General features: G+C 42.5%; 1 protein-coding gene across 1 annotated transcript; it reads left to right on the top strand.

Moving 5' to 3' along the window:
• Positions 1-3,853: 3,853 nt before the first annotated feature.
• UCHL1 (ubiquitin C-terminal hydrolase L1) lies at positions 3,854-16,204 on the top strand. Its single transcript, XM_004384653.1, has 9 exons — positions 3,854-3,893; positions 3,979-3,990; positions 4,441-4,569; positions 7,729-7,879; positions 10,157-10,242; positions 10,323-10,370; positions 11,352-11,418; positions 12,622-12,680; positions 16,118-16,204. The coding sequence occupies exons 1-9, from the start codon at positions 3,861-3,863 to the stop codon at positions 16,202-16,204; spliced, it is 672 nt and encodes a 223-aa protein (XP_004384710.1). The 5' UTR covers positions 3,854-3,860.
• Positions 16,205-22,559: the final 6,355 nt, after the last annotated feature.

The raw sequence follows: 22,559 nt of genomic DNA, 5'->3' as shown, positions 1-22,559 counted from the left end.
TTGAAATGTTCTTTTTGACGATGAATGCAACGCCATTCCTCAAGTTTTCATTCCCGGCATAGTAGACCATATGGTTGTCTGATTCAAAACGGCCAATATCAGTCCACTTCAGCTCACTAATGCCTAGGATATCGATGTTTATGCGTTCCCTTTCATTTTTGACGATTTCCAATTTTCCTAGATTTATACTTCGGACATTCCATGTTCCAATTATTAATGGATGTTTGCATCTGTTTCTTCTCATTTTGAGTCATGCCACATCAGCAAATGAAGATCCCGAAAGCTTGACTCCATCCATGTCATTAAGGTCAAATCTACTTTGAGGCAGCAGCTCCTCCCTAGTTGTCTTTTGAGTTCCTTCCAACCTGGGGGGCTCATCTTCCAGCACTATATCAGACAATGTTCCGCTGCTATTCATAAGGTTTTCACTGGCTAATTCTTTTCAGAAGTAGACTGCTGGGGTCCTTCTTCCTAGTCTTAGTCTGGAAGCTCAGCTGAAACGTGTCTGCCATGGGTGACCCTGCTGGTATCTGAATACCAGTTGCATAGCTTCCAATATCACAGCAACATGCAAGCCCTCACAGTACGACAAACAGACAGACACGTGGGGGAGGATTAGTGTAAGGTGTTCATAAATCAATCTTTTTTGAGATATAAAAGAGATTAAACAAGCAAGCCAGTAAACCTGTTAACTTTGTGATGAACATCAAAGACTACAGCATTCAGTATGGACTACATCTCAACATAAAGAAAACAAAAATCTTCACAAGTGGACCAATAAGCAACATCAGGATAAACAGAGAAAAGACTGAAGTTGTCAAGGACTTCATTTTACTTGGATTCACAATCAACCCCCATGGAAGCAGCAGTCAAGAAATCAAACGGTGTATTGCATTGGGCAAATCTGCTGCAAAAGACCTTTAAAGTGTTACAAAACAAAGATGTCACTCTGAGGATGTCTGACCCAAGCCATAGTATTTTCCATTGCCTCATATGCCTGTGAAAGCTGGACAACGAATAAGGAAGACTGAAGAAGAACTGATGCCTTTGAATTGTGGTGTTGGTGAACAATATTGAATACACTGTGGACTGCCAGAAGAACAAACAAATCCGTCTTGGAAGAAGTACAGCCAGAATGCTCCTTAGAAGCAAGGATGACGAGTCTTTGTCTCACGTACTTTGGACGTGTTATCAGGAGGGACCAGTCCCTGAGAAGGACATCATGCTTGGTAAAGCAGAGGGTCATCGAAAAAGAGGAAGACCCTCAAGGAGATGGATTGACACAGTGGCTGCAACAATGCATTGAAACATTGTAACGATTGTGAGGATGGTGCAGAATTGGGCAGCTTTTCATTCTGTTGTACGTGGGGTCACTATAAGCCAGAACCAATTCAACAGCACCTAACAACAACAACAAAATTCACCTATCAAGTCCTCCTTACTAGTATTTTTTTCTCTCGTTTTCTGTGTGAAGATCTTTTTTTCTGATGGTAAAAAATGGAAAGAAAATATAAATGGAATGTAGTGGAATCATGGATGGAGAATGAGTGTTTACAGCCTGATTCACCAGGGCTCACTTTTCAGTTTTACTTTTCTAACTGTGACCTTAAGTAAATTAATTTCTGTAAGCCTTGAATTGGAGGAACCCTGGTGGTACAATGGTTAAGTACTCAGCTGCTAACCAAAAGTTTGGTGGTTCAAACCCACCCAACAGCTCCATGGGAAAAAGACCTGGTGTGTTAGCTATCTAATGCTGCTATAACAGAAATACCACAAGTGGGTGGCCTTAACGAACAGAAATTTATGTTCTCACAGTTTATGAGGCTACAAGTCTGAATTCAGGGTGCCAGCTCTAGAGGAAGGCTTTCTCTCCCTGTTGGCACTCTGGGAAGATCCTGTCTCTTTACAGCTCCTGTTTCCTGGTTCCTTGGAGATCTCATGTGGCATGGCATCTATCTGTCCCCAACTCTGCTTGCTTGCTTCCTTGCTTGCTCAATCTTCTATTCTCAAATCTCAAAAGAGATTGACTTAAAATACTACCTACACTAATACTTCCTCATTAACATAACAAAGAAAACCCATTCTCAGATGGGATTATAAACACAGGTATAAACCAAAAAACCAAACCCATTGCCACTGAGTCAATTCCAACTCATAGGTACAGGCAGTCCCCGACTTATGACGGGGTTCCATAAGGCTAATAATCGTTTTTTTTTTTTTAACTTTCATTATTATTGCCTTTTATTATCAGTATCTTTATAAATCTGATCTTTATTTGTCTTTGGAAGTTGGCATGAGAATGATGACATCAGCAAACTATGTGCTGCAACACTGTATGTAATCCATATTACTAACAATAAGATGTACCAAAAAAAGGATGGTCCTAAATGCAGTTCGGTGTAACTCGAATAATCCTAAATCAGGGACTACCTGTATAGGGGTTAGATTTTCAACACATATTTCTGGGGGACACAATTCATTCCATAACACCTGGTGATCTGTTTCCATAAAGATTACAGCCTAGAAAACCCTATGGGTCAGTTCTACTCTGTCATATGGGGTTGCTATGAGTGGGAATCAACCGGACGGCACCCAACAACAAGCCTTGGATTCTCATCTCTAAAATGACGCTAATAAATTTCTCCACTGGATTCTCTATGGATTAAATGAGATGACACACAAAGCATCTGATGCACTTTAGAGGCAATAACTAAAATAATGTAGATTTCCTCCCTTCCCTCTGTCAACTTTGGACCCTAAACTATCAGTCTAGTCCTCCATCATCATCACCATTTTGTTCTGAGCATATTTTTAAAAATACCCAACCTTCCAGCTTCTTTAGCATTTCTACCAGCCCCAAGTCATTCTGACGCGTTAGCTTTTCTGGCACTATTCTTACTGATTTTTGCCACTCTTAATTCATTCTTTGGCATAAGCTTTTTCTCTCCATCTTTTGAATATGCTGTTGGGGGTTGGGGGTGGAACCCACCTCCTATCATTAGAAAAATGTGTTTACTTTAATTGCCATCCCACTCTCCACTGGGATTATTCTACTGTGAACTCAGAATATTTTTCGAAGGCTCACATTTTTAAAAAAATGCTTTTCCTTTTACAGCCTCTTTTCTGGAGAGCATATCTATCTCTTCTCTGGATCTGTTTGTTAAAGTCTCCGACTGCCTGCCTTCTCTGTGCCTTGTATATGGCCACATCCCCCAGGTTTCCACCGTTTCTTCATAACCACTTCTTCCTGGGAGTCACATTACATCAGCATTACTAATGCATTCTGTTATAAACAGATTCTTTTTTATTCAAGTCAGTCAAATTAAAAACGAACCTCAGTACTGGTTTGATTGAACATGGAGAATGAATTGCCTAAGGTCAAATGCAAACCGCTGAGAGACTTGAAGAATATATATTTATAGTCATATTTAATTATATACCTGTTGAATTTCAGCTTTTTCTCAATGCTTCAGAGAACCATAGCTTCCAGGTGACTAGGAGGATAAAAAGGGAGGGGGGTCCAGAAACTCCGCAAAAAATGAAAGACTGCATCAAAAGAACTGCTGAATACACTCAAGGAACACCCACCAGCAAAATCCACCTCCACCACCACCAGATTATCTCACCAGCAAGCGAGACTGCAAGGTTTGGGCCTCGGCCGTACCACTTGGCGCTGCGCATGGGGGGTTCATGCCTATTTGGCTGCACCTCGTCGTTTTCCCATCGCTTGGTTTTGCCCCCGCTCCCCCTGCGCAAGTCCCACAGTGCGTCAGGCCGGCGCTTTATAGTGTCAGCCTGGGCGGCTCCGCTTGCTGTTTTGCCTGTTCTCACGATTGTGGCTTCTCTTGCTCTTCTCGAAGATGCAGCTCAAACCGATGGAGATTAACCCCGAGGTGAGCGCCAGGTGCAGGTAAAACTCTGGCTAGGTAGCTGTATCATGGACCGATTTTATTTTTTTCCTTTGTATTTGCCTTTCAGATGCTGAACAAAGTGAGTGGCGTCTCGCGTTGCCTCTGTCCACGTCCCCCGGGAGCGCCGAGGCGGAGGCGCCCACGGGCTCCGGCTGCTTTGCGGAGACGGAGCCTCGCCCTGCGCTCTCCCCCTGCATTTGGGTGGTGACTCTGCGAAACCTGTCGGGGGCGGGGGATAGGGATGGAAGAGGCTGCGCTCAGTTGCCGGCGCCAGGCCGAGCTCCGGAGGGCGTGGCGCTGGCCGCTCGGACTCGGGTGCCCAGCTTCACGGGAGCCACGTGTGGGCAGCGCCTGGGCCGCGCTTTGTGCTGTGTCATTGCGCGAGAAGGGGTGGGGGGAGCGGGGCGGGGCTCGGACTTCTCCCAAGGTCGGGTGGGGGCGCAGAACGCGCGCGAAGCGGTCCCGCCTTCGGAGTAGGTGCTCGTGACTTGCCTGTTCCCGTGCGCCTGGCCTCGTCTCTTCTCCGCAGGTGCTGGCCCGGTTAGGGGTCGCCGGCCAGTGGCGCTTCGTGGATGTGCTGGGGCTGGAGGAGGAGACTCTGGGCTCTCTGCCAGCGCCTGCCTGCGCCCTCCTGCTGCTCTTTCCCCTGACGGCTCAGGTAGGGCGTGGGGCCTGGCAGTGCGTACTACTCCCGAACCTGAGTGAGGCGTGGAGGGCTGTAGACTTGGCTCTCCTCCCCACGGGGCATAAAGGTTGCGCCGCCGGGAAGGGAGGAGCCTCCGCTTTCGTGATAACCTACTGTTTAGGACGCCTGTTGTAATAGCATTCACTGCCTTTTCACTTAATCCAGCCAGCGTTGCCTTAAATTTGGAAGAGAAGTAGCGTCTCAGTTTTGTCCTCCCAAATATCTAGGGAAATAAGTCATCGTACTCCTGAGTTCGCTTAAACCTAGATAGTCTGTAACACCAAGAGCCTTTTCTGAGCCTTCCACGCCCAGGAATAGCTGGCTGGTTGTTCCTTTCAGGGCTGTGACCTACCTATCAGCTCATTGTTTGGTTCTCAGACTCCCACCTTGCCATAAAATGGAGGGGAATGGGCGTGCCTAAATCCCTAGGAAACAATAGGTTCTCTAATTCTGCACCTCCACTGCCTGCAAGGGCTGGGTTTCCAGGTGGACTTGGGATTTTTTCCATTCACCCTTCCCCTCTGCAGTCCCCCTTATATCTCCTATAACATGCGCACTGGTTTTTAGGCTCTTGAATGTGTCTTTTAAGCTTAATATTTGTGTATGGTTTCTGTGTGGGTCTTTCCACCCTCTCTTACCCTCTTTCGTTTCAGACTTTGTAGCTGTAAGAAATGGGTGAGGGTATTAGAGCAGTCTTGGAAACACCTTTTCATTTCCCTTTAGATGATCCACCTCCTGCAGGTGTGCATGGATATAGATACCTCATAGCCTGAGAACCAAGTATAAAAAGGTAGCTGGGATAATTGTTGTCTTATGATGTATGGAATCCCAACTATGTAGCATGACATTGCCTGATCATATGCTTAGCAAAACTTGGGGCATTAGCATTTGGGGCATCACTCCAAACCACCGAGTGAGCTTTACTGAAGCACCATCCTAACGCTGGATATCCTAGATGCATCCTCAGCATAAATCAATCCCTGTGGAATTTCCAGGCCTTCCTCATGGTAAATGGGCTAAATGTGGATTAAAAATCCCTATTAAAGCTATTATATTCCCACTGATAAATTTTTATTGCTAAAACCTCTGTTTAGGCAAAAAGGGAGCCATCAAATAATCGCCAGTCACAATTTGTCTCTCCTTTTGACCAAATCAAGGGCAGCCTCTGTTTCACTTGAGTGTCTCGGCAGAGCTTTCTTATTAGAGGAACCATGATGACTCAGGTTTTGAGCAGCACTTAAGAGGCAAGGCCTCCGGGAGGCAGTAGTGCAGCGTGTTTTGCCTTTCAAAAGCTCGCTGGTCTCCTTTTGCTGGATCAAGCAGCTCTTGTTAGAGAACATTCTGGTTTGAATGGCTTATGTTTGAAAGAACTCCAGTTCATTCCATCGGATTTATTGAGCACCTATTCAGCTAAATAAAACACCTACTGGGCTAAACACGGAAGCAAATTCAAAGAAAAGTTGAGGTGTATAGACTGATTTCCAAACAAGCTAATATTAATTTAGAAAGCATCTGATTTAACTCTGGGAACATTATGAAATCCTAAATGGACCACTTCTAAAACATTAATTTTAAGTCACAGTGAAATAGTTACAGAAGTGTCTCCATGCAGGAGCTCTAAAGGACCATGCTATCCACCCCTCCTCTTTAATTAACCTAGAAAAGTGAAAATTCTTGTCAATGAGCAACAATTCAAGGATCTGGTAGATACGATGCTAGAACTTCCTACTAATTGGAGTTTAAGTTCTGGTGCCTATGGCCAGTTGTGGAATGATGCAGATCTTAAATCAGCAGAAGAGACCTTGTTCTCTGATTGTGCCACAGAGCAGGCTTAAACTCAAACTTCAATGCCATGCGTAGTAATGCAAAGCTACTAGAATTGGAAATATGCTTCTGGTATTCTGTCTGAATCTTGCTAGTTATGAGAAATTGGTTTCTGTATCATTAACAAAAAAAAAACAACCCATTGCCATCGAGTCGATCCTGACTCATAGTGACCCTATAGGACAGATGGAATTGCCCTGTAGGGTTTCCAAGGAGTGGCTGGTGGACTCGAACTGCCGACCTTTTGGTTAGCAGACAAGCTTTTAACCACTGTGCCACCAGGACTTTCTATAGTATTAGCACCCTGGTTTTTGACTGAGAAGTCATACTATCAAGGTCTTTAAAACTGGTTAGTGAAAGGTCCAGACAAGCACGCTAAGTTACCTTGCAAAAGACTAAAACCATCTTCTAGTCCCGTTTGTTTACTAGTCTCCCCCTACCCTCCAAATTGCTAATCTGTCCTCAACCTGTATAGCTGGCAAGGCCAAACAAGTGTCACATCTACCTCTTGTAGGATGAGAAGTTTTTGTAAAAAGCACTGCCAGATACCCTAGACCAATTGTCTTTCCCTACTACCCCCCCCCAATAAAAAAAAAGGAAAGAGTTAATTTCTTTGAATTGCTCCTTGAACAGTTAAGCTTTGTTTCGTTTATTTATTTAAGAGCAGTATACTTGGACAGGGAAGCCCTGGTGGTGCAGTGATTAAGCATTCAGCTGCTAACCAAAAAAAAGGTTCAGCAGTTCGAATCTACCAGCCGCTCCTTGGAAACTGTGGGGCAGTTCTGCTGTGTCCTATAGGGTCACTGTGAGTTGGCATCAACTGGCTGGCAATGGGTTTGGTGGGTTTGGATACTTGGGCAGGGTGAAAGTAGCGCTTTGAAGAACAGTGAGGTATAAACTAGCTGGTATTCTTATTGGGCATTAAATTGACCAAGCTTGATCGGGATACCGAAATACTGTCGTTAGTGTTAAAGAAAATAATGAGTTGGTCTGTTTTTCTGACTTCATGACACCATCCGTTTGGAGCTAAAAGGTTGCTGTGGCGTCTAGACAAGGCCTTGGACAATGTCCAAGGCAGTTACTGCACTGCAGCATCAGGGTGGAGTCTCAGAAGCTCAGAACCCCACCGGGCTAGTGTGAGTGTGGGAGGCAGACAGGCCAGTCTCTGGGTACTGGCCAGCAGCTAGAATCAAGGCTCCTGGTCACACATCCCGCTTGCTTTTCTGTTTAGGTGGTAGAACTTGCTGTGCTGCCATCTGTTCTTTGCGTTTTTACTTTGAAATAGAAAAATGTCTGTTACATTCACAGCATGAGAATTTCAGGAAAAAACAGATTGAAGAACTGAAGGGACAAGAAGTTAGTCCTAAAGTGTATTTCATGAAGCAGACCATTGGGAACTCCTGTGGTACAATCGGACTTATACATGCAGTGGCCAATAATCAGGACAAACTGGAGTTTGGTAAGTGTGGGTTTTCAGGCCTACCCCCCTCTAGTTATGTTTTGAATGGGAAGTTAAGAAAGCACAGTTAACTGGAACTCTTCATTCCAAAAGCCCCCAGGTTCTATTCAGCAAAGTTATTGCCTTAAAAGTACTTGAAACCTGCTTAGCCGCAGCTACTACTTATCTAAGGAACCCTGGTGGCACAATGGTTAAGCGCTCAGCTATTAATCAGAAGGTTGGCAGTTCCAACCCACCCAGCAGTTCCGAGGAAGAAAAGCCTGGCGATCTGCTTTCATAAACATTAGAGCCAAGGGAACTCTGGGGCAGTTCACCTCCATCACATGGGGTTGCTGTGAGTCATAATCAACTCAGTAGCACCCAACAACTTATCTAAATGTAAACCAGTGGGTGAATTCTTATTATTTGTCTTTTTTGAGAGAAGGAAACTTATTTGCCAAGAAGCATAGTTTGGCATTATCCACCTGGCGTGGACGTGTGGGTAATAAACAGTTTTGTACTGCCTCTTGTATGTGCTCTTCCAGTTTGCAGACGGCCTAAATGGGGTAGGGGCAGGGGGAGAACTTGAGGGCTAATTATTGTAGTGACTTTTAGATTTTTCTCATTTCATTCTTAATGATCATGAAGCATTAGAGATGATATCAAGACAAAGTATCAACGGTTAGACTCTGTCTTGTAATGGTTCTTTGTCTCAACAACAGGAGAACTGACATAGCGTAGAGTAGGTTAGTCACTGTGGGAAGGTTCTTGCAGGTAAGCATAGCAGCAGGTCGAAACTGTGGAAGAGCCAGCTGTGAACAAAATCAGGTGAGGGCCATTAGCCCTGATGGTTGCTGTGGAGAATACAGAAGAAATGAGTCTCAGCCCTTACACTTGTCAGAGGAACAATCAGTAGCATTAAAATATCTTAAAGTAACATAGCCATTGCGTGTAATTTAAGCCAGGGGTCAGCAAACTCCTTTATAGAGGCCCGGAGAGTAAATATTTTAGACTTTGAGGACCATACAGTCTCTGCTGTTGTAGAGCAAAAGAAACAATAGACAAGATGTAAACAAATAGATGTGGCTGTGTTCTAATAAAATTTTATTTCCAAAATAAGCAGCAGTAGTTTGCTAACTTCTGACTGAAGACAATGGGTGGTGATGTTAAAAATTGAATAACTTCAACTGGTAGTCCATGCTTCTAACAGGGCAAATACTGTTTGTTTGTCTTTTTATAAGGTAAGTGTGGCCAACGTTCTACTCTTGATATACTTTGAAAATTAAATGGCTTCTCTGGCCATAACCATCCAGATCTTCTAGGTTGTCTTTTCAAATATTGGCTTGCCTGAGCCATATTAAAAGTTGTAGCTTGATTTCTTTCCAGTTCTTTGCTAAGTCTCACTCCACTTAGAGTACTGCCATCTTGGTGACCCAGGGATACTGTAACACTTTTGTCACTATGGTAATGATGGTGTCAGAGACTTATTCTGAGTCATAGTCCACCTCATAAAGTGAAGAGGATTTCTGTCACTTCCAATTTTTGAATGGTCGTCATTTAACAGTTTTTTTTTTTTTTAAAGTTTAGAGTTGGAAATTCAAATTAAGGTCTTTTAAAATATAAATTGTTGTTGCGGTGTAATCAGTGTCTTCCTAGCTTTATTCACATTGAACAAAAACAAAAAACAAAATGTTTATACCAACAGTCAGTTGTTCCTAGGCTGGGCTATTTAGTGCTTTACATTTTTATTTAAGATCTTTATGTTAATGTCTGTCTAGATAACTGAATTACTGAGATTGAAGTTTCCACTCTGAAATAAAAATCTTGGATTGAGAACTGTTTCCATGAAAATGTTATTGTAGGGTCATGAATGCAATAAATATTAATTGTGCATTGTGCTTGGTGCTGTAGATACAGCAATAGGCAAGGCAGCCATGTCCTTATGGCGTGAAAAATCTCACAAATGATGTGTTACAAATAGATAAGTGCTGTGAGAAAGTGATAAGCTGAGATGTGAAGATGAGTGGGAAATGGCCAGACGAATGGGGGTTGGGGTGGCAGGGAGCAGAGGCAAGAAAGAGCTTTGCACAGGAGGAATGGAGAAGGCCACTCTGGCCGAATGTAGTGAGTTAGGAAAGGGCTGGGGAAGAAGGGACAGCTCATACATATCGCGAGAGGCTATATTAAGGATTCAGGTTGATAAACTTGACCAGTTGTGCAATGGCTTAAGTCAACAATAAATGTGAACTGATTTGCGTTATCATATCTATAACTAATACATGCATTTGTATTTAAAAGAGAATGGGTCAGTCCTGAAACAGTTTCTTTCTGAAACGGAGAAGATGTCCCCTGAAGACAGAGCAAAATGCTTTGAAAAGAATGAGGTAGGAGTCGAACTTCACAGAGCATTGCTTTTAAACAATCTTGGATATTTTTGTGCTAATTATTTTCTCCTTTTTTGCAGGCCATTCAGGCAGCCCATGATGCTGTGGCACTGGAAGGCCAGTGTCGGGTGAGTGCAAATACAAATCAGAGCCAGGCAGTCCAGGTGCCACCTGTGTTTTTACTGAAATACGCATGTGAACCTTTTACGGGAACCCAGCAAATGGTACTCACCCAAGGCCAATTAATGCCAGAAAATTCTATCTAAAATTTCTACCTGCGTTCTGTCTAAAATTCAATGATCCTTTGACTAGACCTGTTCCTAAAAATGACTCTTCAGAAATCTAGTGGGCAGTTGACATAGTCTTTAGTAAATTCAAAGAATAGTATTTTGCTCAGATCCCAGTGAGTCTTAAGGAGTGATTGAGCATGTCAAATATTCTTCTCACCCATTGTTTTGGGGAGAGTAAGATACACCGACAAGGACTGACCATTTCTGGAGGTCTTAAAGGTACTATAATCTGAACAGAACCTCCAAGTCAATTGCTGCGTTAGATTAAAGTCAGTGTTGTTGTGTGCCGTTGAGTTGATTCCAATTCATAGTGGCCCCATGTGACAGAGCAGAGCTGCCCCATAGGGTTTTCTTGACTGTAATCTTTACAGAAGCAGATCACTAGGCCTTTCTCCCACAGAGCCACTGGGTGGGCTTGAACCACTAGCCTTTCAGTTAGCAGTCATGCACTTAACCGTTTGTGCCACAAAGGTTCCTGTTAAAGTCAGTATCCTTAAAACTACAGTTGGCTCTGCCACTTTCCAGCCTTGATCTTAATCCTTAATGCTTATACTCCTTAAGCCTTAACTGTCTTCTCAGTAAAAAGTGTGCAATAGTAGCTACCTCATAGAGTTGTTCTCACAGTTATACCGTATCTACCCTGATGAGCTCAGACTGGGACCTAGTGTGGAAATACACAAATATTAGGTGTAATAATTTTAACTAAATTATAAGCAAGTTGGCTCAAGCATATTGCACTCAAATAATGAGAGGCCTTATTTTTAACAAGTTCGACTTATAAAAAACTCACTTTAAAAAACAAATTCTTACTCTTTTCAGGTAGATGACAAAGTGAACTTTCATTTTATTCTGTTCAACAACGTGGATGGCCACCTCTATGAACTTGGTATGTTTCACTCGATTTCTGGAATCTGATAATGGTTTCATGTATTCTTCAGGCTTGGTACATGGCTTTATGGCTGTTAGCATCATTGTTAATGAAGTCAAAACAACAGGGTATTTTTGGGGGGTATTGTTTTTTTCATTTATTTATTTTTATTTTTGGTGAAAGTATACACAACACCACATACGCTGCTTCAGCAGTTTCTACACATATATGGTTCAGTAACACTGATTACATTCTGCAAGTCGTGCCACCTTTCTCAACAACCTTTTCCAAACGATTTCACCATCATTAATACAAACTCACTTCCCCCCTAAGCTTCTCTTCTATCCTTCCCAGCTGCTGTTGTCCATTTGATCACATATAGTCAGTTCTTTAAAAGAGTATAATGCTTAATGCAGACATTCTTTTCTAATTAGGCTAAGCTACTGTTTGGTTCTAAGATGACTTATGGGAGTATTTAGTCCTTTTATCATACCCAGAACATCCCCCGCAGGCAGCTGACTTAGGAAATGAATGCCTTTAGTCACAAACCAGTAAAGAGTAGACTGGCACCTGTTCAGGGATGACATTTTCACACTTACTCTTCCTGTTTCATCTAGCATTAGCAGTAATTGGTCTCTAGCATCATCTTTTTCAGGCACAGAACACTTTTAGAAAAAGATCGATGCTTGAATATGACCGTGTTTGTGTAAAAGGAATTTGGATGTGTCAGGGTGATTTCTGTTAACTGACTCAGGGCAACAGGAAAGATGATCCATTTTGGAACATTCATCCCCTTTGTGTTAATGGGGAAAGACTTGGCAGCTGTGTTGTCTCAAGGCACTACAGACACTCCCTGTGGGCAAACAAGGGCAAAGGAGACTTGGGATCCGTCAGCAGTCACTGAAGAGCAAGTGAAATCTCAAGGATGCCTTCTTAACCTCCACTCTCCTGACCACAGAGGCTGTGTCTGACATTTGCTATGTGGTCCTTACCTGGCGATGGGGCACAGGCCCCCATATCGGTAGCTGGGTTGGGCTTGTTTGACCTTACAGATTAGGATTGCCTGGGAAGGACATAGAGGAACATTTGAACACCATAACCAGTCTTCCCTATGTGGAAGTAGCAGTGGTATTCAGAAGAGTCTAAAGCTCTCTGGGCTGGGCAAACAGAGTAGTCAGAATATGTGCAGAGAAAATTGACACGCTGGCTTCTTTGTTATAGATGGACGAATGCCTTTTCCAGTAAACCATGGCACCAGTTCACAGGACTCCCTACTGCAGGTAATCTTTGGAATCCATCTCTCTCTTCTAGGGACCACATTTTTTTTAGCCAAATTGTCTATTTTAAAGTGCTGACACTTTTGTATGACCAGCACCAATGGCCCAGGTTAGTAGCAGTCTTCAGGACTTAAAGATCATCTTAAGTAATTCTGTCTACATTGTTTTATAGCCTCTGGTTTTAAACAGGATCCTTCAGAGCAGCCTTGACTAATCTGTATTATGTGTTGTCTTTAACCCACAGTTAGAATTAGCTGGAAGCCAATGCTTTACTTCATTGTGTGATTAAGGCGACCATTGTCCAGTTTTCAGATTACATCAGTAGTCAGTAACAGCAATCTGAGCCTTTGCTGATTCCTCTCAAGACAGCTGGATTTGGCTCAGACTTCTAGATAGTGTACTAGGGATTCTGGTTAGGCAGTTAAGTTCAGGAGTTTTTTCTTCCCATATGGCCCACTGTTCCAGAACTAGAGTAGCAGATTCAAAACATGCTTTATGAGAACTGCAGCATCCAGGATCACTGTGTAACCTGCCTAGTACAAGTGACCATTGAAACTTCTTAATTTTAGATGAAAGTTCGTAGAGTACTCTTGGCCTTTTCATCCTAGAAATAAGTCTGTAGAGTTAAATTAATTTGCTGTTTGTCTTAGGCTAGGTTCTCTAGAGAAGCAAAACGAGTAAAGCATATAAGTACATACAGAGATTTATATCAAGGAAGTGGCTCATGCAGTTGTAGAGGCTGGAACATCCCAAGTCCATGGATTGAGATAGAGGCATCTCCTGATTCACGTAGCCGCAGGGACTGACAAGCCCAAAATCGGCAGGTCAGAGGGCAGGGCTCTTGCTCACAGGCTGCGAAGATCAACGAATCCCAGGATTGGCAGCCAAAGTCCACAGGTAAGCTGCTAGCCCAAGTCCTGAGAACTGGGGGTCAGGCAAACAGGAGCCAGCTGCAGGATCCAGAGTGAGCAAAAGCCCAAAGTGTCCACTTATATATGATGCAGGCCACATGCCCAAGGAAACTCCCTTTCAACTGATTGGCTACTCACAGCAGATCCCATCATGGAGGTGATCACATTATATCAGATATTACCATGGAAGTGATCACAATATCATACAACTATCAGACCACTGAGAATCATGGCCCAGCCAAGTTGTCACCCAAACTTAACCCTCACACAGTTATATGACAGAAAATTGCTAAATTATGATAAATGCAAAATGATGTTAAAGTATAACTATTTCATTTGTAGTTGTAACAGCTAATCTTTTTTGAGCACTTACTGTGTGCTAGGCCAGGAGTTGGCAAACTTTTGTATAAAGGGCCAGATAGTAAATATTTTAGGCTTTATGGGACATAGGTTCTCTGTTGCAGCTACGCAACTCTGCCTTTTATACACCCACTCATTTATCGACATGGTCGTTATGCAAAAATCAGCATCATTATACAAAAATTGGCTTTATGCAAAAATGGAGGATGACCGCATCATTATATAACTGCCAGATTGCATCATTATATACTGCCAAATCACGAGAATCATGGCCCAGCCAAGCTGGCATATAACCTTAATCATCACAGCCAGTGTTACTCTAGCCTTGCACCTCGATGTTCGTTACTGCCAGATGTACATCATTAATATTCAGAATAGTTGGAAAGTAGTTTTTTGCTATTGTAAATAGAAAATGTCAGATAATGAGATAGTCAGTAAGTGAGGAGTAGGTGTAGTTCCAAAGCCATTATACCTTCAAAGCAACCTAGACAATATACAAATGAATGGACATGGCTGCGTTCCAATAAAAGTTGATGTACAAAAACATGCAGCAGGCTGGATTGGTGCCTTAATTTGTCACCGTCTATGCTAGACAGTATTCTAAGTGATTTATATCTATTATAGAATCATTTTAATGACGCTATATAATAGGTATTATTACCCCCATTTACAGATGAGGAAACTGAATTGCAAGAGAGGTTAAGTAATGCCCAAGGTCAGTCACTTAAGTAGGAAAGCCAATGGTTGAAATTTAGAGTCTGCTTTTAGAGTCTGCTCTTAGGAACTGTGCAATACTATACCTTTCTTAATAATAGACCTGCCCTTGGAACATCATGGGCCTGATAACCCTAAAGTGCTAGTGGATTAAATTAACCCACTCTAGGAAGAAGCATCACTTTCTCTAGTCTGCCCAGATTCATTTAAGTTAATTCTTATATATGCGAGGGGTGTATGGGAATAGTAATATGGAATGAGAGAGACCTGAGAAGAGAGGTTGGAAGGATTTGCATTAGAGAGTCAGAATAAACAACAGGCAGAATTACTGGACTTAACCCATTTAGGGGAAGGACTGGACCTTCTAACAAAGCTTCTAAAGCGCATACTAACGTGCATCTAATTCTATATTCATACTATAAAATGTGCCTCATACACATTACCCGTTGCCGTTGATTCCGACTCACAGCAATCCTATAAGACAGAGTAGAACTGCCCCATGGGGTTTCCAAGGCTGTAATCCTCATGGAAGCAGACTGCCACTTCTTTCTCTCGTGGAGCGGCTGGTGGGTTTGAACCACCAACCTTTCGTTTATCGGCTGAGTGCTTAACCACTGCGCCACCTCACATAGGATAACTCAAACTGTTAGGAGTAGAATTATTTAAACCCTAGAATTTGGTAAATAACTAACATTGGGATCAATTTTCTGTTACCAACCTTTGTGATCTAGGTCTTGGTATTAGTACCGCATGTCATTCTACCCTCAGTAGTTAAGAATCTGTTACTAGTCTGTACCTGAAATGTCACATGTTTACTTTAAACCTTAAGGCTGTTTTGTAAAATGTCTACTTAGTAGAAATTTGTTTCTACTCTGGAAATTTCTGAGGAGAACTTTTCTCTTATGCCCCTTTATGGGAGAGAGATCAATTTCCTGTCTTGTTTACATTTGAGGAAAAGAATTAATAGTTCTCTTGCCAAACTAGGCACCAGGCACAAAATGGGGAGAAACCCAGAGCTATTCGTTAGAAGCAGTAAAGGAGTCAAGGCGTCTAAAAAGCCACATCTGCGATGTGGGTCCCTGTTTTTCCTCTGCCTGATTGCGTTCTCTTCCTCAAGCCCTAGGAGGAAAGGTCACTTTCTATAGTCTACTCTCCTCACCTACCTGAGATTAGTTAAAGGTAATTCCTATGTATACAAGGGGTGTATGGTAATAGGAATATGGAGTGAGAGGTAGACCTGGAGAAGCGAGGGTGGGAGGGATTTGCGTGAGAGAGTCAGAATAAAGAACAGAGGCAGAATTGCTGGACTTGACCCATTTGGGTCAAGGTTAATGGAAGATTTAGAATCGACCAGGGTGAACTTCTGAGCATTAATAGGCCTTAGAGGTACTTTCCCCTTGAAACTTTCATTTTGAGCTGTTGCTGTTGGGATATTAATGATACTCCTCTTTTCAGGATGCTGCCAAGGTCTGCAGAGAATTCACTGAGCGTGAGCAAGGGGAGGTCCGCTTTTCCGCCGTGGCCCTCTGCAAGGCAGCCTGATGCTCTATGAGAGGGATTTAAATACCCTACTGGAGGATTTAACTTTTCCCCTCTTCCCTTCAACGTGAAAACATTTACCTATCAATGCAGTCTGAAATGCTTCAGTACTTGTAAAGCACAGCTGTTCTTCAGTTCTGCGGAAATACTCATACCCTCAACCACACCCAAGCACTAGCAGAGCTCCACTGTTGATTTAAGCAAGGCTTGGTGTAAGCTTCAGATGGCAAAGCATTTCCCCCAGCTCCTCTATCGTATGTCTTGTACCTTGGTATCTACTGCTTTAAATGGCTACTTTGGTTTGTCTGTAAGTTAATGCCTTGGATGTGGTTTAATTGTTACTAAAAGGAATAAAACTTTTCTGCTGATAAGAGAGAAGCCTATGGTGGTTTTTACTTTCTCTTTTACACTTAATGTGTCTCAGATTTTTATATTAATATATAAATATCTCCTCCATAAAAGCGGTTCACACAGTGCAGGTAGAGAAATTGTCATGGAACTATTACTGGTTTAGGGTATCTTTAGACTTTCTTCCATGTATTTATATTCCTGTGTATACCTGTAGACCTATTGCTGTTGAGTCAATTCCAACTGATAGTTCCTCTCTGAGACAGAGTAGAACCGCCCCATAGGGTTTCCAAGGTGCGGCTGGTGGATTCCAACTGCTGACCTTTTGATTAGCAGCCGAGCTCTAACTGTGCCATCAGGGCTCCATGTGTGTACCTGTAGAAACTTAGAAAAAATTTTAAATAGACTGTATTTTAAAGCAGTTTTAGATTTAGAACAATTGAGACGGTAATAGAGTTCCCATATATACCATATAGCCCCTCACGCAGTTTCCTCTATTATTAATGTGTTAGTATGGAACATTTGTTACAATTAATGAACCATTATTGATACATTAGAAGTCCTGGCAGCAAAGTGGTTAAGACCTCAAGCTGTTAACTAAAAAGTTGGCAGTTCAAGTCCACCAGCTGTTCTTTGGAAACCCTATGGGGCAGTTCTCTGTCCTATATGGTCGCTATAAGTTGGAATCAACGGCACCCAACAGCAACATTGATCCATTATTATTAACTAAAGTCTGTAGTCAGATTTCCTTAGGTTTTACCTAATGTCTTTCTGTTCTAGGATCCCATGGTATGTTTACTTGTCTCCTTAGGTTCCCCTTAGCTGTGACAATTTCTCAGATTTGTTTTGATGACTTTGACAGTTTTGAGAAGTACTAGTCAGGTACTTTGTAGGATGTCCCACTATTGGAATTTTTCTCATGACTAAACTGGGTTTATAGGTTTTTGGAAGGAGCCCTGGTGGCATAGTGGTTAAATGCTCGACTACTAACTGAAAGGTGGGCGGTTCGAACCCACCAGTGCTCCAAGGGAGAAAGATGTGGTAGTCTGCTTCCGTAAAGATTACAGCCTTGGAAACCCTGTGAGGGAGTTCTCTGTCCCACAGGGTAGCTGTGAGTCATTCGACTCGAAGGCAGTCAGTTTATGGGTTTTGGGGAGGGAGATCTCAGAGGTAAAGTGCCATTTTCATCACATAGCAAGGGTATGTATTATCAGCATGGTTTATCACTGCCGATATTGACCTTGATCACCTTGCTGAGGTAGTGTTTCTCGGGATTTTCCATGTCAAGTTACTCGCCCTACCTCCCTTTCTACACTATACTCTTTGGAAGAAAGTCACTGTTTGCAGTCCACGCTTAAGGATTGTTTCTCTTCCTTGAGAGCAGAGTATCTGCCTAAATTATTTGGAATTTTGCACAGATTTGTCTCTTCTCCCTTACTCATTTATTCAATCATGTATATCAGTGTGAAGTCATGGATGTTTAGTTGATACTTTGGGTTATATCCAATACTATCATTTTCTTGCTCAAGTTGTTCCAGCTTTGACCATTGGGAGCTCTTCTAATTGGCGCCTGTCCTCTCAACATAACCCCATCAATGTAGGGTTGTTTTTGAGCACTTAGTTTTTAGAAACTAGTTTTTAGTTAATAAACCTGACAATCTTTGAACCTTCTTCACTTACAGACTTGAATTAAAGATTAAATAAGAACAATTGATAAAATAGAACAAGTTTCTAATTGCATGAAATAAAGGCAGTGGGGTTTCCCCTGCCTTAATTGCAATTATCACGTAAAAACCGTTTCCTGTCAGTTGCAAGGAATCCAGTTAACTTGGATTTCAGCTACCTTGATCAAAATTTTTAGCTCTGATTATTCTATGATGATAATACTTCTGATTGCCTCTTCCAATTGAATATTTTTGTTCCTAGGAAGAAAGTGGTGTCTACTACTGACATCGTTTTAATGTAAAACATCAAATATATACTGATTCAGATTATTCCAGTTGCTTTGAGTTGAAGCTGTTGTTAGGTGCCATCGAGTCAACTCTGACGCGTAGCAACCCCATGTGACAGAGTAGAGCTGCCCCCGTAGGGTTTTCTAGGCTTTAACCTTTCTGGGAGCAGATGGCCAGGTCTTTCTCCCACGGAGCCACTGGGTGAGTTCAAACCATGAAGCTTTCGGTTAGCAGCCAAGCACTTAACCATTGTGCCACCAGGGCTCCTGTTAAGTTGAAGCTAGTGGGATGCATTTTAAAATCTAACTTGGCGAGTGACCTACATACACTCACCTTGAAGGTTCGAACAGAACAAGGGGATACTGCATGGTTTAAAGTCAGGAAAGGGGTGCATCAGGGTTGTATCGTTTCACCATACTTAGTCTGTATGCTGAGCAAATAATCCCAGAAGCTGGACCGTATGAAGAAGCACATGGCATCATGATTGGAGGAAGACTCATTAACAACCTGCAATATGCAGGTGACACAACCTTGCTTGCTGAAAGTGAAGAGGACTTGAAGGACTTACTGATGAAGATCAAAGAGCACAGCCTTCAGTATGAATTACACCTCAACATAAAACAGAAATCCTCACAAGTGGACCAATAAGCAACATTGTGGTAAACGGAGAAAAGATTGAAGTTGTTAAGGATTTCATTTTACTTGGATCCAAACTCAACACCCATGGAAGCAGCAGTCAAGAATTCAAACAACGCAATGCATTGGGCAAATCTACTGCAAAAGATCTTTAAAAGCAAAGATGTCACCTTGAAGACTAAGGTGCGTCTGACCCAAGCCATGATGTTTTCAATCGCCTCATATGCATGCTAGACGATGAATAAGGAAGACTGAAGAAGAATGGACACATTTGAATTGTGGTGTTGGCAAAGAGTATTAAATACACATGGACTGCCAAAAGAACGAACAAATCTGTCTGGAAAGAAGTACAACCAGATGCTCCTTACAAGCAAGGATGTCAAGACTACGTCTCATATACTTTGGACATGTTATCAGGGGTGATCAGTTCCTGGAGAAGGACGTCATGCTTGGTAAAGTGGAAGGTTAGTGAAAAAGAGCAAGACCCTCAACAAGATGGATTGACACAGTGGCTGCAACAATGAGCTCAAGCATAACGATGATTGTGAGGGTAGCGCAGGACTGGACAGTGTTTCGTTCTGTTGTACATAGGATCACTATGAGTTGGAACTGACTTGATGGCACCTAGCAACAACCTTGAAGGTTGACTTCAACCAACCAACCCACTGCTGTTAAGTAGATTCTGACTAATAGCGACCCTATAGGACAGAGTAGAACTGCCCCATAGGGTTTCCAAGGCTGTAAATGTTTACAGAAGGAGACTGCCACATCTTTCTCCCACGGAGCAGCTGGTGGGTTCAAACCGCCCACGTTTTGGTTAGCAGCAGAGCACTTTAACTACTGTGCCACCAGGGCTCCTTTTAAGTTGACCCTAGTGGGATGCATTTTAAACTCTAACTTGGTGTGTGCCCTTATACACAAGGTGGTGTGCTCACCTTGAAGGTTGACTTAGGGGAAGAGAAAATAAGACTTCTTCCTGCTTATAGGAGCTGTTGAAAAGATTGTTTTTGGCATCAGAAATACAAATTATACCACTAGAAAGAGCTGTAAGACTTTATGTTTCATATATTTAAAAAAAAAAAAAACCCACTTCTGTCGAGTCAATTCCAACTCATAGCGACCCTATACGACAGAGTAGAACTGCCCCATGGGGTTTTCAAAGAGCAGCCGGTGGATTTGAACTGCTGACCTTTTGGTTAGCAGCTGAATGCTTAACCACTGCACTACCAGGCCTCCATTTCATATATGAGAAATTATTTATTTTTAAGATTTTTTTTTTAATTGTATTTTAGGTGAAGGTTTACAGAACAAATAGTTTCTCATTAAACAGTCAGTACACATATTGTTTTGTGCCATTCGTTAACAACCCCACAACATGTCAAGCCCCTCCCTTCTCAACCTTTTTTTTGGTGAAAATATACATAGCCCAAGATACACCATTTCAAAAATTTCTACATGCACAGTTCAGTGACATCAATTACGTTCTTCCAGTTGTGCTGCTTTTCTGACTTTAGATGAAGGTTTATAGAACAAAATAGTTTCTCATTAAACAGTACACATGTTGCCCTATGACAATGGTTAACAACCCTACGACATGTCAACACTGTCCTTACTCAACCTTGGGTTCCCTATCACCAGCTGTCCTGTCCCCTTGTGCCTTCTAGTCCTTGTCCCTGGACTGCTGTGCCTCATTAGTCCCATTTGGTTTTATGGGGCTGTCCAATCCCTGGCTGATGGTGAACCTCGGAAGTGACTTTACCACTGAGCTAAAAGGGTGTCTGGAGGCCATACTCTTGGGGTTTCTCCAGACTCTTTCAGGCCAGTAAATCTGGTCTTTCTTTTGTGTGTTAGAATTTTGTTCTACATCCTTCTCCAGCTCTGTCGAGAACCCTCAGTTGTGATCCTGGTCAGAGCAGTCAGTGGTGGTAGCCGGGCACCATCTAGCCGTACTGGACTCAGTCTGGTGGAGGCCTTGGTAGCTGTGGTCCATTAGTCCTTTGGACTAATCTTTTCCTTGTATCCTGTTCTCTTCATTCTCCCTTGCTCCTGAAGGGGTGAGACCAGTGGAGTATCTTAGATGGCTGCTCACAGGCTTTTAAGACCCCAGACGCTACTCAACAAGGTAGAATGTAGAGCATTGTCTTTATAAACTGTGTTATGCCAGTTGAGCTAGATGTTCCCCGAGACCGTGGTCCCCACAGCCCTCCGCCCAGCAATTCAGTCCCTCAGGGAGTTTAGATGTGTCTGTGGAGCTTCCATGACCTTTCCTTGTACCAGTTGTGCTGCGAGAAACGTATTTATTAAAGAACAAACCTCATAGAAGGTTATACAATAGCTAATGTGCGTGCTTGATTGCAGCCCTGGAGGCACCGAGAAACTTCAGTTTGACTGAAGAAACAGGCACGGAGTTTAGGTTACATGCCCAGATTTGCATGGCTAATCACTATGGAGGAGCCCTGGTGGCACAGTGGTTAAGAGCTCAGCTGCTAACCAAAAGGTCTGTAGTTGGAGCCCACCAGCCACTCCTTGGAAACACTATGGAGCAGTTCTATTCTGTCCTATAGGGTTGCTGTGAGTCAGAATCGACTTGAAGGCAATGGGTTTGTTGTTTTTTTTTTAAATCAGTATGGAAATCAGGATATAAATCATACGATAGCCTAGGTGGCTATCCTAGGTTGGGAGTCAGTATAATAGGCTTTAGAGTTTATCAAGCCTGTCTTTGATTTCCACCTCTGCCTTTTGGTAACATTGGGCAAAAGAATTAACCTTCTCCCATCTGTTCATTTTTTCATGTTAAACACAGAGTGAGGATGTCTGGTGATGGCCTGGCCTCGAGAAGTTTCCATCTAGACTGTCATCTCTTCCCCACTGCTCTTCCTGGGGCCTTGTAACACACAGCCCCAGAGGGTACCATCCCTTTTGTGTTCCATGTGAAGGCAGTATGTCCTGGAGTTATGCAATTCAGAGGCCCTTGTTTCCCCAACAAGTCCCCTTAAACGACATCTTGGATTAGTCAATTGGTTATTCCCTAAATGTTACTAGTATGGCGATGAAGGTGACTTTGTAGTGTTTCAACAGGCAAAGTCATCTGATTCTAAGTTTCTCCCTTTTTTAAAAGTTCATTGCCAAGACCCTAAATGTCTAGTTGAGGAGTAAAGTAAGTTGTGCATCTATTCAGTATCGTACTGGGTCTGTCTTAAAGACCCAGGAATATGGAAAAATTTTCATGCATGAAATGTGTGGTAGTTTTATAATATGTGTATTTGTTTAGAAAAGACAGGACAGTAATAGCTAAGTGTTTACTATGTTCTAAGTGTTTTACACATTTTACTTAGTCCTCATATGAGGTTGTTATCCCCATTTTATAGATAGAAAACTAAAGCACAGATAAGCTTAAGCAACTTGCCCAAAGTCATTCGACT

The sequence above is a fragment of the Trichechus manatus genome, unplaced genomic scaffold, assembly GCF_000243295.1.
Source record: "Trichechus manatus latirostris isolate Lorelei unplaced genomic scaffold, TriManLat1.0 scaffold00126, whole genome shotgun sequence".
NCBI lineage: Eukaryota > Metazoa > Chordata > Mammalia > Sirenia > Trichechidae > Trichechus > Trichechus manatus.
The sequence above is the reverse complement of the archived record's forward strand: the minus strand, read 5'-3'. Positions and strand labels throughout refer to the sequence as shown.

Coding starts and splice junctions, on each gene's coding strand:
- UCHL1 (XM_004384653.1), top strand. CDS start 3,861: ATGCAGCTCAAACCGATGGAGATTAACCCCGAG. Junction 4,570..7,728: donor TCTTTCCCCTGACGGCTCAG/GTAGGGCGTGGG, acceptor TTACATTCACAG/CATGAGAATTTCAGGAAAAA. Junction 11,419..12,621: donor TGGCCACCTCTATGAACTTG/GTATGTTTCACT, acceptor TCTTTGTTATAG/ATGGACGAATGCCTTTTCCA.